The sequence below is a fragment of the Gobius niger genome, assembly GCF_951799975.1.
Source record: "Gobius niger genome assembly, chromosome: 19".
NCBI classification, from domain to species: Eukaryota; Metazoa; Chordata; class Actinopteri; order Gobiiformes; family Gobiidae; genus Gobius; species Gobius niger.
Window position 1 is genome coordinate 16,602,197 of NC_136870.1, and position 17,438 is coordinate 16,619,634.

At 40.9% G+C, this 17,438-nt stretch overlaps 1 protein-coding gene across 1 annotated transcript; it reads left to right on the top strand.

Moving 5' to 3' along the window:
• The first annotated feature begins 124 nt into the window (after positions 1–124).
• On the top strand, positions 125–14,994 carry LOC306978935 (vesicle-fusing ATPase-like). Its single transcript, XM_079577682.1, has 22 exons — positions 125–257; positions 1,764–1,849; positions 2,002–2,098; positions 2,506–2,545; positions 2,822–2,988; positions 3,084–3,191; positions 3,416–3,491; positions 3,776–3,931; positions 6,576–6,775; positions 8,429–8,594; positions 8,696–8,770; positions 8,871–9,058; positions 9,646–9,741; positions 9,829–9,985; positions 10,071–10,204; positions 10,271–10,337; positions 10,404–10,483; positions 11,353–11,487; positions 11,554–11,667; positions 13,217–13,272; positions 13,441–13,495; positions 14,602–14,994. The coding sequence occupies exons 1-21, from the start codon at positions 246–248 to the stop codon at positions 13,463–13,465; spliced, it is 2,235 nt and encodes a 744-aa protein (XP_079433808.1). The 5' UTR covers positions 125–245; the 3' UTR covers positions 13,466–13,495; positions 14,602–14,994.
• The last annotated feature ends 2,444 nt before the right edge of the window (positions 14,995–17,438 follow it).

The window sequence follows — 17,438 nt, forward strand, 5'->3', positions numbered from 1 at the left end:
ATATAACAAATAAATGTATCATGGATCCAGGTTGACATAGACAGAAACTACACTTGTTATCAATGTCCAAAATCTAAAAATGGTTGGTGGAACATCTTTTGTGAAGAAGTCAAGAAGTCAGAAAAAACTACCCTGACGTCACCGTGTCTGTGATCACGTGTCGCGTGGATGTCCCGCCCAGATCCAGCTCAGCGGCTTCTTCATGCTGTACTGTATTTGATCGAGTGCGGATACAAAACGCAAGGATGGCCGCCAGGGTAAGGGAAAACTGCAACAACATTGTCTTCGAACACATTGAGATTAGCCGATTATCAGAAGAGTCTTGTTTGAGGGATAGGAAGGCGCTTTTGTTGCAGCCAGAACAACAGCAGCCAGATGTCATTCAAAACTTAGGAACCGGAAGTAGAATGAAATCTCATGACCAGAAGCTAAAAGAGCTACAGATTTCCTCTCATAAAGTTAGGAATATACGTCTAGAAACATGTTTGTAGATTGTACTCCTGGTATCGTCATTACCCTTACCCACTGCCTGTAAAATATCGCTTTGACACGCTAAGTTTTACAAGCTAAGCTAAAGCTCATGATGAAAGCAAAAGGGAGGAAGTTTACAGCGGTGCACTTCCAACGTCAGCAGCTTTTAGTAATGTCAACATAAAGTGCACCAAGCAAAAGAATCAACAGGCTGTTGGACTTTATGAAATGCATCCAATGGAAAGCCATAGACAATCTTTGTAAACAGACGGATATGTTTTATAATATGGGATGGTGAAATATGGCCCTTGTTCATTTTGTGTTGACATTTAATAAACCTTTAAATGCTGGCTTGTCTGTCTCTGAAATAATCTAGATCATGTGAAGTAGTTTTTCCAGTGAAATGTTCGAAGAATTTCCCTTGTCTTTTTGCTTTTGTTGTTACTAATCCTTTTTTGTGTGTGTTAGTTTATATCCTCTCCATATGGGGTAGTTATTACTGGGTGGGTTTGTTGTGTAAGATTAAGAGCTTTATTTGTCAGTAGTATAGATACAGTCTTGGATACAGATTTACTCTTGCAACCTTTATTCCCTGAAATGGTTGAATGTCCTCATCAGTGTCCTGGAAAAGCTAATTATGCTGTGGTCCTAAAGGTACAAACCAGAGGCCTGAGAGACATAATGACATCTCCATAGAAACAGTAATAAGAGGTAGATCCTTCTCAACTGGAAACAAACCTTGACTTTACTTCAGCTTAGATCTGGGCCATATATTTCACACTATTATAACACAGTTCAGTGTGTTTAAAAGCAGTACTAAGTTACTTGTTTACCTTAATAAATCCTGTTCCTTCCTCTGGGGGTAATGCAAGTGTTAATGGGATGATCGGGGGTCCTTCATCTTCCCCTGGTGTCTCTGGCCAGAAAACTACACTTGCAACTTTCTCCGACCCGGAGACCCAATACACACTAATAGAATCACGAAGAAGAAGCTAGCAGGCTAACGGGCAAAGCTAACTGGGGGCTAGCGCCACTTAAACAGTATTTACTTCCAAGTTTGAGTGAATTTTTTAAACTCCATTGTGTAATTGGATGTGCAATATCCCTCTCTCTCCCTTTGTCTTTTCTGTCAGCGTAGGATTTACTCTCACGGACAATAAATGAGTAAAAAAAGGCAACAAGCTACGACACCTGCAGTGGCGCTTATGGCCTGTAGGGGCATGATGAGTGAATTACAGTGTTTGTTGTATTCAGATGTACATTAACTTTTTTCTATTTTGTGCATTTTATAGATTATGGTAGCGGCGAAATGCCCGACTGATGAACTGTCATTGACAAACTGTGCCATCATCAATGAAAAAGAACAACCGTTAGAGCTGTGAGTGTCACAACAAACACAAAACATTTAAGCCTTTTATGGGGAAATGTTTGGGCATCTTTATGCAGATTCTGGCCTGGAATGTCTCCACTTGATCCCAAACAGCTTTCTATAATTTCTAATATTTACAATGACCGTTATTTCTGTTTCAGACATGTGATTGTTCGCAATGGTGCCCACAAGTTTGTGTTCACCTTGAAGATGCATCCCGGTGTGAGTCCCGGAGCCATTGGCTTCAGTTTACCGCAGGTCTGTTTTGACTCTCATAAGCATGAACTCAGCTCAGTATATTTTGTTTCACATACTAAAACCTAGTACCGTTGCCTATACAGACTGCTCTTATGTTTCTCCTGATTCTAACTGTGGGCTTGTGTTCATGGGCTTGTTGCATGTCTGAATCTCTGTGTCCCTGCTTTTCCTCTCTCACTTTAACGTCTCTGGCTGCTCTTCCTTCGTCTAATACCTTGGCCGCCACAACAGCATCCAGGTACTATTGTAACCTCTGCAGATTGATCTTATTTCACATCTCAAAGCAATGCTTAACCACGCTTTCAGCAGATACACTCTTCCCTTTCTATTTGTGTTGCTTTGTAGCCTTTCTCCTTCTTGATTAGTAATAGTAAAAAACAGTGGTTAACTTATGTGTTTGTCAACAGAGAAAATGGGGAGGATTATCAATTGGACAAGAAGTGGAAGGTATGACTCAGATTTGGCTAATAGAACTTTTCACATATTACACCAATGTATTTAACTTGTTGACATTTACCCTGATTGTTTGGATGGTTAACATATTGAAGAAAGTTTTAAATATATTATTATATAATGTTAACTCAGTGTGGTAAGCACCAACCATAGGCACCGTTGTTCAAATATGCAATGAAAGTTATCAGACAACAATGTGTACTTTGTAGATTATATATATTGTAATTTACCTTAGTAATTACAGTATGTCTGTAAAAATGTGTTTTCTAGTAACAAACTACAGATTCGACAAGTCCAAACAGTGTATCAGCACAATGACAATGGAAATAGACTTCCTACAAAAGAAGAACGCAGACAGTAACCTGTACGACACAGACAAAATGGCGGGTGAATTCATCCAACATTTCACCAACCAGGCCTTCAGTGTTGGCCAGCAGGTAGAACATTTAGAGAGATGCCGTGTGCTTAATCCATTTTCAATTGTGGCAACTGTCTTTAATTTTTTAATTACCCTTATTTGGCTGTTTTGTAGTTTGTGTTTAGTTATTGCGACAAGCTGTTCAGCCTGATTGTGAAAGACATGGAGGCAATGGACCCAAGCATCCTAAAAGGGAAGACCGCTTCAAGCACCAAGCAGAAGGTTTGAATTTAGTGCTTGGGTTTATGTCTTCAGAAGCACCATGACTGGATTTCTGGCAACTTGAACCAATGGACATTTTAGTTGTCTATACTTTTTGTATGTTTTTTTAGCTAATATTTAACATCAATGAACAATTTGCTAGTTCCCCCTAAAAATGTAGGGTTTCTAATGTTTCTAATTTCTGGTGTATAATTTGTATTGATTTTTTGTTTGTTTGTTAATAGATCGAAATTGGTTTGTTGATTGGAAACAGCCAAGTGATTTTTGAGAAGGCAGAGACTTCCTCGGTCACACTAACTGGTGAGTGTGTATAAAGTTATTAAATGTAGTTAGCGGTTTAGGTTGTCAGGGATCTGACCCCATGAAGTAGGGTAATATGGAGCATTTGAAGTACACAGGTTTCCACAGGAGTAATGGAGCAGTAAACCTTTGAAATAAATACAAGTAATACTTTACTATTACCACAAGAGGGTGCACTTTCTTCAGTTTACCCAATGGAGAACTTTTCAAGCCCTTTGTAGAGAAAAGAGCATTTTACCTTCATGTAAATAAATTGTAAATATTGTTTGTCCATATGTTTTCAGGTAGATCACGAACACGGGAGTCTCGACAGTCAATTATCAGCCCAGACTGGAACTTTGAGGAGATGGGTATCGGAGGACTGGACAAGGAGTTTTCAGACATTTTTCGGAGAGCTTTTGCCTCTCGGGTTTTTCCTCCAGAGATAGTTGAGCAGATGGGTGAGTTTTTTCTTTTGTCTTCCTACTTTTTCATATTGGATGTGGAATATTTCAGGATTTTTGACATAGGGCAACATTTCCTACTTATCCAGAGTGTTGTTGATTGGAGATATATATATATTTTTTAATTCATGCAGTCCTTATATTTGAAGACCTTAGTGGTGCTAGACTAGTGCTAGGCTAGCGCATGTCTATGGTAGCTAGTAGCCTACATTAAAAACAGTGTGACCCAAGCACAGTGCACCTGAGGCAAATCACTTATACACAGACTACCGCTATAAATATTTTTGAGCAGCATCAGCTTCCTGGTTGTAAGCTAGGCAGCAGCGTAGGTTACCAGATCTACAGTAGTTTGTTTACCTGCGGCCGGCATTATTACATGTGGAATTCACAACGGAGCTTTCTACAAATCAGATATGGCAACGTTTGGAGGACGACCCAATGATTTTGAAGAGGTTTTTAATGCAGTCTACTAGTTACCATAGACATGCACTAGCCTAGCACTAGCCTAGCACCACTAAACTCTTGAAATATAAAGACTGCATGAATAGAAAAATAAAACAATTTCCAGAAATCAACAACTCTCTGGATAACCAGGGAATAAGGCCCTATGTAAAAAAATCCTGAAATATCCCTTTAATATTGTCAGTCACACTGTCAGGTGTAATGACCAGCTCCATATGGATGAACTACAGTATCTTCATGAAATTTCAACAGAATCAACAATAACTTGTACAAACTAAGTTGTAGTTTCCTTCATGTGCAAGTCACTGTTTCTTCCTTTAGACCTCATGTGATTGATCCTGATCACTACAGGCTTTTAACAACCCATGGAAGTTTGGGATTTGTTGTGACCCATTCTAGTCAGCTCACAATCTAGTGGTCTCTTCACTGGAAAGTTGGTTGGAACTCCTAATCTGATATGATATTTTATTTGCAGAGGATATTGTACTCCCTAAACACCTAAACCCGTCTTTACCATTCTTGTGTATGAATTTCTCCTTTACTTATGTGTAAATATTGAAAAGAGGAGGAGCTTTACAATGCTACAAATCACTGTTGGCTTGACACCTGTTTTCAGAGCTTTCAAATTAAGCTTCGCGTTAATAACCCCAAATACAAATCATAATACGCACCATTGTGGCTAATTTCAGAGAGAACTGTCTTTTGTCTGAATCAGCAAACCCCGAGTCAAAGATGCCCTTGTTGGCTCTGTTCAAAGCGATCCCTGTACACACACATTAATTACTCTGTGGTAGCTGTCAGATTCTTTTGAAGAGGGCAATGGCAAACAATATTAAAAGCCCCGTAATCTTAATGAGTCAGACGTCTTTGGAATTTTTTTCATCGAAACAATCCTTTTCATGTAAAAACCTGTTGAGGATATCTGAGCTCAGAACAAACTCGTCATATTAAGCTGGGCCAGAGGCGGTGTCCAGTAGGGTGTGAGATGCATTCGACCTGCGTGTATGTCAAGACATGGACGAGCTGCATACAGTGAGATTTGTTGTACAACTTGTAATGTAAGTCATATATAGATATTTAAGATTTATCTAATTATGCAATATTATCTAATATTATAGTTTTAGTCTTGCTCTTGGCCCTTACATACAGATGATGACAGTTATGAAATATTACCTCTTCATAAGTCACATGTTTGGCCCATAAGGAAGTGAAGCAATAGACATGAAAATGTGTCAAACCGGTAAAAACTAGTTTAAATATTGTAAAGGTTTGTGTATATAATTGTTCAGACTATGGAATCTGTTTTATAAAAAACATTGAAGGTGTGCTGAATACTCTATTACCTCATGTACTGGCCCACAGAGGATGCCTTTGGGGCATGCATATTGGGAACATTGAGTCTTTACTCTTTTCAGTTGTGGTAATCACAGTACAATGCGTCCAGACTTATTATAAAAATGCATTGTCAACACTGTTCTGTGTCTGGGTAAAATGCAGCTGCCTTTATAAAACCTGTCTATAATTTCAATGTTGTACAATTTTCTACTGATTGTTCTATCTGTTGGGGCTCGAGCATAGTCTGATGTGTCTTTGTGAATAAGATGCCAAGCTCTGAATCATAACTTTCACTTCTTTATCTACTGCAGTTTGTTTTCTTTCCGCTCACACACCTGTCGGCTGGATCCTTCTCCTTCATCAGGCCCAAATGGCAGCTCTGATGGTTATCTGCCTCCCCTCAATTAGTTTGGCTAAATGTCATTAAACAGGTGCAAAAGGCCAGTGAAATGACTGACACTAAACCATCGGTGCTTGAGGAATATTAGACGTTGCATTGCTTTATGTTTTTATGTTGTTCTGCATTGAACATGGTAAATAAAAATCAAGTCTTTCAGTAGAAACACTTTATACACTAAAAGTTTAAGGCCAGTTGAAAAATGGCATGATAATTGTATCTTAACAAGGTTCAAAGTAGAACTCCAATATGCAACAAGAAAAAATGGGAGTGAGACACAAAAAAATTGAGTAAATCTTTTATTGAAAACAATAAATAAACTGAAATAGACTGTTTTGCCGCTGATCAAAAGACCACATGCCTTTAAAAAGCCAATTCTGTGCAAAAATGTACTTTCAATGTCATTTGATAAATAAGTAAATCCTAAAAACTGCTGTTTATCTCCAGGTGGTAAGCACGTCAAGGGTATCCTGCTGTATGGACCTCCAGGCTGTGGTAAAACTCTGATGGCGAGACAGATCGGCAAAATGCTCAAGGCCCGAGAGCCCAAGATCGTGAACGGCCCCGAAATCCTCAACAAGTACGTGGGAGAGTCCGAGGCCAACATCCGCAAACTGTTTGCAGACGCAGAAGAAGAGCAAAAGAGAGTGAGTGAAAATGCTGTGAACAGTGTCGTTTAGAAATTGTTTTCTGCTCTAGATTGTTGTGTTGTGTAATAACAATACTGGTTTGGATTTGTACTGTGCTTTACAAGCTGGTACATTTGTCCATATTTAGTCCCTGTTTTTTCCTTGTTAAATAGATACTCAGTTTGCACCTTCTTGGAAACCCCTTCGCATCATCACATGACCAATTCTAATCCAAACATTTCAAAAACTCATTTTTCTGTGAGTGAGAGATCTGCCCTTTAGCCAGACGTAGCTGTAATAACTTTGGATAATGGTGAAATGTGTGTGAATGTTCCGGACGGCACAGGGGCCGGTTTTACATCGATTCCCAGCAGCGATTGTTGGTGGAGCCTCACTCTTCACCAGGTAATGAGGGGCTGACTGTGCTCTGACCTCTCCCTGAACGGTGCTCACACACGGCCCAGACGCGCACCTCCACACCTGCTTTAAATGCTACGCCTCACTCTGACGGGGCGAGAGATGGAGTGATAACCCCCCATCCCACTGTTCAGCCACTGTTGATAATCGGGCGTGGGCTGGAGTAAACATTATAAGCTTCAATTTAAAAGGGAACAGGAAAATGAAGTAAATCTTGTATTATGGTTTATTGTTAATCGACCAGAGTACTTGGTTAAATTGACATGGTCAACGTCACAGGGCCGGTCTGCATGAAACACACGCTGGCATAAGACCCGGGAAGGGCCTGGTTGGTACTTGGATAGGAGAACGTATGGGAACACCAGGAAGCCTGCGTGAATGTAGTGTGTGAGTGGTTGGTGGTGGTCGCAGGGCCTGATGGCACAGGCTGGTTTCCTCGCTTCCGTCAGTCTATTCCAGGGCAGCTGTGGCTACAACAATAGCTTACCATCTCCGAGTTTGGAGTGACTGAATAATGACGACAGTGTAGCGCTTTGAGGAACTTGGTAATACAGGCTTGTAAAGCGCAATACAAGTGTAAGCCATTATTATTATTATTGTTTTTATCAAGTTCAGTATCTTCTCCATTGGAAAAAACAAACTAATGTTAACAATTCTTTCACTGCAGTATTAAAAAGTGGGTACGGTAGCGCAGCGGTTAGCGCTTGAGCTTCACAGCAAGAAGGTCCCGGGTTTGATTCCCACCTGGACGAGGCCTTTCTGTGAGGAGTTTGCATGTTCTCCCTGTGTCTGCGTAGGTTTCCTCAGGGTGCTCTGGTTTCCCCTCCAACTAAAACATGTACAATAGGTGAAACCTCCAGCCAGGTGATTCTGACCATCACCTGGCTCCACATCTGGTGACGGGTCTTCTGTTGCCCCCTTCTCCTTATGGGTCACCCCAGCGGCATCAAAGGGCAGGTCAAATGTAGAGGACAAACTTCCCTATGGGGACAATGAAGTACCCCTTAATCTTACTTAACCTTACCTTATTCAATCACACTGGTACTATTGTTGTCAGTTGAAAGGACTTTAAGCCATAAGATAAATATGGCTAAATTGTGGACCCTAAATGATAAGGGCTGCAGCTGTTTGGTTATTCCTTTCAAAAATTGTGAATCACCCACAGAATCCCTTCTCTCTGTCCTGAAATTACACATTATAGAATGCAAGCTGACAGTGCAAACTGTTTACTGTTGCTGTCTCTTTGTTCCAAAGCTTGGTGCCAACAGCGGCCTTCACATCATAATATTTGATGAGATTGATGCCATCTGTAAGCAGCGAGGCAGCATGGCTGGCAGCACGGGCGTCCATGATACTGTGGTGAACCAACTGCTGTCAAAGATTGACGGAGTGGAACAGCTCAACAACATCCTCGTCATAGGTATGATCGGCGTATGCCCACGACTCTGTCTGTGAGATTTTACAGGTGGAGTAAATGCCAGAACATCTGCACCTTTCACTATCTCCCATCTCTTCCCACAGGTATGACCAACAGGCCTGACCTGATAGATGAGGCCCTTCTGCGGCCTGGGAGGCTCGAGGTGAAGATGGAGATTGGTGAGGACTGAAGAATGTTCTTTGTTGTTGCTTAGTGCACTGCCACTTTCACAAAAAAAGATTTTATACGTGACTGTAAAATAAATGCCTTCACTCACAGGATTACCTGATGAGCACGGCCGCGTTCAGATCCTTCACATCCATACGGCAAGGATGCGGCAGCACAACCTGTTAGGAAGTGATGTCGACATCAAGGAGTTGGCCATAGAAACCAAAAACTTTAGCGGTGCTGAGTTGGAGGGTTTGGTCCGAGCAGCTCAGTCCACTGCCATGAACAGGCACATCAAGGTGAGAGTCCCATTATCCATTATGCACACTTTATATCTAGGCAGCTGTCAATAAATCTGGATATGGGCCGCTGTCCTTTTGTCTTACTCAAATTAGGTAGTGTTGTATCTGTGTTTAATATGAACTAGACACTGCAGGTCAAACTTCTGTCTCTTTTATTGGGTAAAGGTTGTGGGCCACACACCTGGTGGGCACTAGCTCTTGTGCCAGGTAAAGGAGCCACCCAGGTGACAAGAGAACAGAGGCGAGTGTATGCCCTCTGTAAAGTGTTTTATCAGGTGCGTAGGTCCAAATCCCCACAGCTCAACGGGACACACAGATAAGGTGAAGTCCTCCTCTGTTAAGTGCTGTGCCCTGTAGACTCTTATTGGAGGGTGATGATATGTGACGCACAGGGCGTACACATGTCTGAATGGGGTGTCCCTCCTCCCTCTCCCTGTTTGACCTTTCTGCTCTGAGGGACCACTTTGTCCTCTGACACATCTGAAATTTACAGCACATCATTTAATGAAGCAGCGGTCACAGAGTTCATACTCTAATGAAAGTTACTTTTGATTTGTTGACTCTCAGTCTCCTGTGTTTGTTAGGCCAGTAGCACTGTGGAGGTGGACACGCAGACAGCAGAGATGCTGCAGGTCTCCAGGACGGACTTTATGGGCTCGCTCAACAATGACATTAAACCTGTAAGTTTCACTGATACGCTGATTTAATAAAAACACATTAACGGTAAGCTATGTGGCTGTGTATTTACTTAATATTTACACCTACAGGCATTTGGTACCAACCAAGAGGACTATGCGAGCTTTATCATGAATGGGATAATTGAATGGGGTGATCTGGTGTCTGCTGTTTTAGAGGACGGGAAGCTGTTGGTGCAGCAGACTAAAAACAGTGAACGCACACCTCTGGTCTCTGTTTTACTGGAAGGTAACATCTACTTCATCTGAAACACAACCTGTAACTTTGCTTAAGTTGGAAACAGGATACTAATTATTTTGTTTACTTTTGTTAGGACCCCCGAACAGTGGCAAGACGGCACTAGCAGCTAAAATATCAGAAGAATCTGATTTCCCTTTCATAAAGATCTGTTCCCCGGACAAAATGATTGGACACTCTGAAATCGCTAAATGCCAAGCCATTAAAAAGGTAAAAAAATCTCTAAAAATGGGCAATGGTTTTGTTGAATCAGAATCAAAATTGTCTTTGTTTTAGATCTTTGATGACGCCTATAAATCTCAGCTGAGCTGTGTAGTTGTGGATGATATCGAACGTTTACTTGGTAAGTCACAGTAAGTCACATTAACTATCTTGAGTGTTGTTTACTAAAATATGTTTTCTTCTTCAGATTACGTTCCAATTGGTCCCCGTTTTTCAAATCTTGTTCTTCAAGCGTTGCTGGTCCTTCTAAAGAAACCTCCCCCAAAGGTACACAAACTTATTTGTACCATTCTTATTGTAATTTTGCAAGTCTGTTGGTTGCAAAAAGAGGGCACCAGATCTTATGGGTGCCAATCCAAAGTGTTTGTGGCTTTTGGCTGCAACTGGCATGTGTGAACAACTGTGCAAGTGTATGGTTATTAGCAAGTGTTTTGGTCCAGGCCTGTTTAGCGCCCAGTGAATGGTGGAGCCGGACTCCCATTTCTCATAGTTTCTTTGGTTGTAGTTTGTGTGTGTCCGAAAGGATGCCTTTAACCTACTTCTGTTGTTAATAGGATGTGAATGAGAGTATAGCCCACTATATGGCTGCATGTGCATGAGAAGTGGCGCAGGGCTGGGGCTGAATGCCTGGCTGCAGTGCTCCTCTGGGGTTGTAAAGCGCTGAGCCCAGCGGGGTGCCTAGGCCGGGGGAGGCCAGGGGGACACGCAGGAGAAAGGGCTCTGTGAGAGAGCCAGGACCTGGCAGCACTGCCGCCTGTGTGGCACCTCATCTGCATGCAGCATCACAACCCCCACGCCATGGGAGGGCAGCGGCCGCCATAATCCCCCTGTCTCCTCTGCTCCTCCGTCTTCTGCTGCTTAGCCCTGTTCAGATCCATCTTAGTCCGGCTACAATGCTTCAGCTATTCTTCAGCCTTTCCATTTAGTCCATGCACTCCCTCCCCCTACAACTTGAAATAATTGTGGCAGTTGTCTTCACTTATTTTTGTATAATTATTACATCATCAGACAATTTCCTCCAAAGGTTTTGTTTGAACGAATAATCTATGATCTAGTTGTTCAGGTTGTGTCATTTACACTAATAAAATGAGCGAATAAAAAGTTAGAATAGTAAGTGTCCCTGTGTTGTGTTTCAGGGTCGCAAACTGATGATAATCGGCACCACGAGTCGTAAAGACGTGCTTCAGGAAATGGAGATGCTGGACGCCTTCAGCACAACCATCCACATCCCCAACATCCGCAGTGGAGAGCATCTCATCAAGGCCCTGAAGGTAAATCTTGGAAGAAATTACATGTTTACAGCATGTACTTGATTTAATGTTATTTTTTCACCTCAGGAGCTGGGCAGTTTTGGTGATCGAGACCTCGCCATGATCGCTAAAGCAGTGCAGGGAAAGGGCATGTCGATTGGGATTAAGAAATTGCTCATGATCATTGAAATGGCTGTGCAGGTATGGTAATATTAGAAATAGTGTCCTTAGAGATATTTATTCCATATTTGGTGTAGGAATAGAGCTTACATTTTGGGCAACAGTGACTCAGAGCAGATCATCTTATAACCTAAAGGTTGGCAGTTCAAATCCCGGCTCCCAAAGGTGCAGACTGTAGTTGTGTCCTTGGACAAGACACTTCACCTTGCCTGTGTATGAATGTAGTGAGTAAGTGAGCGGTTGGTGGTGATCAGAGGGGCCGATGACACTTCCGTCAGTCTACCCCAGGGCGACTGTGGCTACAATAACAAATCTGGAGTGAATTAATAATGACTACATTGTAGCGTTTTGAGAAGCTTGTTCACTCAGGCTTGTAAATATAATAGTGAAAGCCTTTTATACCATATCATTCCCAATACACTTTCCAACTAACACATGATAAATTGTGTTCTGCTGGAGTTTAGAAGTTTCTAATAAGACATAATCTTTTTTGTGAAGACATCTTTCACAGATATTTCCAGAGTTCATTGTCCTTACGTTATAAATGCAACGAGTAAACATCCGTCATGTGCAGAGCTGACACTTGAGCAGGTTAAAATAACACAGTCGCTCAAAACTGTGGAAACAAAAATAAGACAAAGACCTCAAAATCTTTGCAGATTCTTGACTCCACATAGATTATGCTGAGTGTGTATAAATAGTAGGTGTTGAGGCATCTAGTTTCTCTCAGTTGATAGCTTTGGGAATTTAACTTTTAGTAGCAAACCTGATACCGACTATTGTTTCATATTGGACAAAAGTCTTTCCTTTTCGCTTTTTCCTCTGGGCGCCCTTTGACCCTCAGTCTCCCTCTTTGTGTGCAGCAATTAGGAATTCATTTTATAATGGCCTGTCCCAAAGCAACCCTGGCTTTTTAGCTGGAATAAGTTGATTACAAAGACAGATTGGCTTCTATCTTAACGTACTCAAAGTAAGACTACAGTTGTAACACACAAGCACAAGCCAGAGTCTCACATCTGACTACAGCAGCGTGAAGAAGCTTCTGAGGATAGAAATGAAAAGTCCTCTACTCAACCCAGTCCAGTTGATGATAATGTAAAACTTCTACCACGATTTAACACTCCAGATCCCACACAAACATTATAAAATCACGTTGAATTGTTTTGACATACGCCTGTGATAAGGATTTATTGTGCAAATTATATTGTTTAACATACAGAGCCTACAGTTCAGCCCCCCCTTCACTAAAATACACCCCTGCGCGTAGAGTTTTCATCTTTTTTTCCGACGATCATGACTGGGCTCATGATTTTTCTGACATGAGAGCAGTGGCTGCAGGCAGTGTACTCTGCACTGTAAGTTATTGCGCTGGTTGCCATTAATTTTACTTCCTTTACTCCTCCTCAAACCCATGTTCTTTAAACTCCGACCTGAACTCAAAGACACGCAGTTTTAGTACCCCACTTATTCCATGGTGATGATGATTATTACTTTCTTCCATTTTGGTTGTTGCACAAATGTTTATCTTAAAAGTAATTCCAATTGTATTTTTGTCATGTTTTTCTTTCAGATGGACAGCGAATACAGAGTGGCAAAGTTTTTAAGTCTATTACAAGAAGAAGGAAGGTACGTTTTACCTTATGTACATTCACATTAAGCACACACTGTTTTCAAATTCACCTGGTCTGCTTCAGCTAAAGTGTTCAAAATATTGCTCAAATACTACATGTTTATATGTTTGTTTGTTTTTCTAAGGATGATGAGTAATGCACATTTTCTTTTCACTTCTTGCAGGCTTGATTCTGTTTATGGGGTATAGAGGGAGTGGAAAAAAAGTTATCCTTTCATGGTAAGACTACAGATCCTGCTCGGGATTATATCATCCCTGATCCACATTCCTTGTGACTAAATGATTGTTACACTATAGGGTATTAGATGTAATTACAGTACCGCTTGTTTGTATATAGCTAATATAACTTTGTGGATAGAAATTTTGCAACTTCACTATTGGAAAAAAGATGGCGTTATTGTAATTGTATCATAAAGCCGTCACATACATAGTGGCTCATATTGGCAACTTGAGTGTAGCCATTATTATAGATAAGTATACTGTATACTGTATACTAGCTTGTATTGGCATTATTTTATTGTCATGTGTGCAACTAACATTTTTTGGAAGAATTGAATAACATATTGATTAACTTCTTAACCTCAACCAGAACCAAGCACATTTTCTCCACTATGGCTTTACTCAAGTCTCTCTTATCAAAAGTGTCAAAATAGCAACAAAAACGAGACAAAAAGAAGGATGAAAATGCAACAAAAGAGTGACAAAAATGTGATGAAGAAGCGATGAAAAAGTGACAAAAGAGCAACAAAAAAAAGCAACAAAAAGCGATGAAAATGTGGCAAAAATGTGACAACGAAAAAGTCTTGGCTTTCAAATGAGCCGTTACTCTGGCCTATAGGCTGTGAGCTTATGGATTTAGGTAAAGCTGAACTGGAGAAAATGTGCTTTCTTCAGGTGGGGGTTAAGAGGTTAATCGGCATTCAACAAATACCAAATTGTTTGAAATTCCATAAAAGCATACATTTCCATCTTAATAGAGATATTTGCACACTGTGGGTACACCGATCTAATGCTTAATCTTATATTATAAAACAAAAGTACAAAAGTCGCTGTTGGTCAGGTCCAGGTTCACCAACACTATGCTCCCAAAGAATCAGCTGAACATCCTGAATGACAAGGTTATTCCATCAATGTACAAAAAAGTGACAAGCAATATCCCTGCTGGTGAATCTTGTTTTCCATTGCACGCGTTGAGCCTATGGTATAATAGTGTATAGTTATGCACTGACTTCCTAAAAATAGGCCAAGTCGACGGGTGCTCTCTTGTGGTGGCATGTTGCGTTCTGTCTGTCCTCACACTGATTTGTCTTGCTTTCCCCCAACAGTTGCTGAGGTGTCCAAAGGAGGCTGGTGGACTGAGGAGGCTTGTGCGCGATTGCATTGGCGAACATCTCTGCATTGCGTCGCCTCTTCCTATTTCAGTGCGGTGAACCAGGCGGGCCCCAAAGTTTTGAAGATCGACGTCTCTGGCAGGCAACATTTGCGGGATCATGTGTATACTGTAATTTATGAAGTGTGAGTGTTGATTAAGCCCCTGGCACTCCGTAGAGTTTTTATGAACAGTTTAGAAGTGTAAACAAAAGACAACAGGGAATGTCTCGTGCCTTCAGTTTTGATACAGTTGGAATTGAGTCTTATTTATATTTAACAGCATTCCAGGAAGGTGCATGTGTTGTTCATGTTACACTACGATCGCAACATGCACTGACCCAAATAAATGGACATTACAAATTTAAAGCTCTGTGTTTTTGTCAATCTTTATTTGATCTGTTTATAGGTAATTATGTATTTAAAGCAGTACTAAGTAACGTTTTTACCTTAACAAATGCTTTCCTAGTCCCTCTGGGGGTAGTACAAGTGTTTATAGGATTTTTTTTTTTTTTCATCTCCTGGCCAGAAAACCACACTTGCAGCTTTCCCTGCACCGGGTTGGAGGCCCCAATACACACTAATGGAATCACGAAGAATCTATCAGGCAACATTGTTTACAGCCAAGTTTGAGTGAAAAAAATATCTCCATTGTGTTATTGGATGTACAATATCCCTCTCCCCCTTTGTCTTTTCTGTCAGCGTAGTATTCACTCTCACGGACAATTAATAAGTGAAAAAACGCACTATGCTACGACACCTGCAGTGGCGCTTATGGCCTCTGGGGGCACGAGTTACTTAGTACTGCTTTAAAACAATCCATATTTTTGATCAGCTTAGTTCTGTTGGAAAGTGTCAGTACTAAGCTGTATTTGTCCTTTCACAAAAATGTATTTCAAATTATGAATCGAAAATCTTTTTTCATTCAACATGGATATGGCAAATGAATTGGGTATTTCTAATTCTTTTTTCCCTTTGTTGCTAGTTCGTTATTCACCGTTCAAAAAGACAAGGAGACAAGGTTTTCTTCTTCAAATATATAATCTTAGTTCAGTCATACAGATATATACATTGTATAATAAATAATATTTATAAAAACATAACATTTACGATTATAAAATAAAAAGGGAATTATTCACTTTAAAACATTTGTACAAAACTTTGGATATAGCAAGGATTTTAGGGGTTTGTTGGGCAAAAACTGAACACACTATGCTCGGTCCGGATAGGCCGTGCGACAAACAAATGGGACAGTGTGAAATGACAAGTAACATTTGAATGTAGTTATAAGTAAAAGCACGTGGGTCTGTTGGGGCATGTTGTGTGGGAAACCTTCATTCTATTAACTGCAAAAGACCAACCTGCCATCATCTATCCATCCATTCGTGTATTTCTCCTCTCCTGGGCACATGATCATTCTTGCAGTTGACTCGTACACACCAATCACGTGCTTCCCAATTAAGTTAACCACCTTTCATTGAGTCAGGAGCAATTTGCATTTGGAGCCATTAGAACAGGGCCTTTTGATTCAGGGTAAACACACTATTGCCTTCTCTCTGTGATCTTCTAAGCATTTTCATCTTACTCAGAGAGCCAGAGGAAGACAAATGGGCTGGCGTTTGTTGGCTTTGCAAGACGCAACACTAACCAAATTGTAGCGTATTGGTTCTCTCGACGTTTTCCTCACCAAAAACAGAAAGCCAGTGTGTTTTGGGGTTTCATAACAGGAATACATCCTCATAAATCAGTCTTGTGCAAAGACCTTGAATGTCCCGCCGAGGAGAAATCTGGAGAGAAGGATAGATGTAAACAATTATCAAGACGTACTCTGCCTTCTGGCGTGCACATGCCGTCACACGTTGAATTTGATGATTTATTGTTGGAAACAGTACCGTGCCAAAGTTTTTGAGAGGTGTGAAAAATGTGGTTTAATAATTGAAGATGTTATTATTTTTTTTCTCTGTTTAAGGTCAGTGGAGGATCTCTGACAATATAAGTCATTGTGCTACTTCAGATCTGTGTACAAATCTAATTATTTTAAATTAATTCTATGTCACTTTGAGATACAGGTTGGAAATACTTGAAAGTGTTAGCCACTAAAGACCAAGGGATTAGTGTAATTTTTTATACTTGCTATTGCACGATGCAAGACGTGTCCAGGTTAGGGCACGCTCGCTGTCGACAACTAACTTGGCTCCTACTTTAAGAAAACAATTCTTAACTTTTGCACAGTACTGTATACAACGTTGGATGGGCTTCAGGGCTTGGAAAAATGGGTTGTATTCCCCACACAGCCACACAATGCTGTTTGCTCCTTTGAGCTGCAGCCAGACAGGTAGTGAAGGTAGTTTAGCTTAGAGACAATTAAACAGAAGTCAAATTTGAAGGAACTACCTGGACGTCTTCTGTGTAGCTGGATAGTGCATACAAATACATGTTTAGTGGAATGAGCTTGCTTGTTCACACACATGCCCCCTCCTGCATACCGTTAGTCCCAGCCCACTGCTAATATTTCAGAAATGCAAGGCTATAAAATCAGGCGGGAGCATATCTTCCAGGCATCCACTGTTGACTGGTGCAGGAGATACAGCCGTCAGGAAGAAAACGGGGGCAAAACTTTAGAATCAGTAGTTTAAAAAGACAGCTGCTGTGAGAGACTGCCTGATGTAGTTCAGTAGTTGCAATGTGGAAACTTTTCCTGGGGCGTGATGAGGATGTTGATTCAGCTTCAACACAGTGACAAACCAGGCGACCAGCGTGTCCAGAGAAATGAGGTGTTAATTAGAAGATGCTT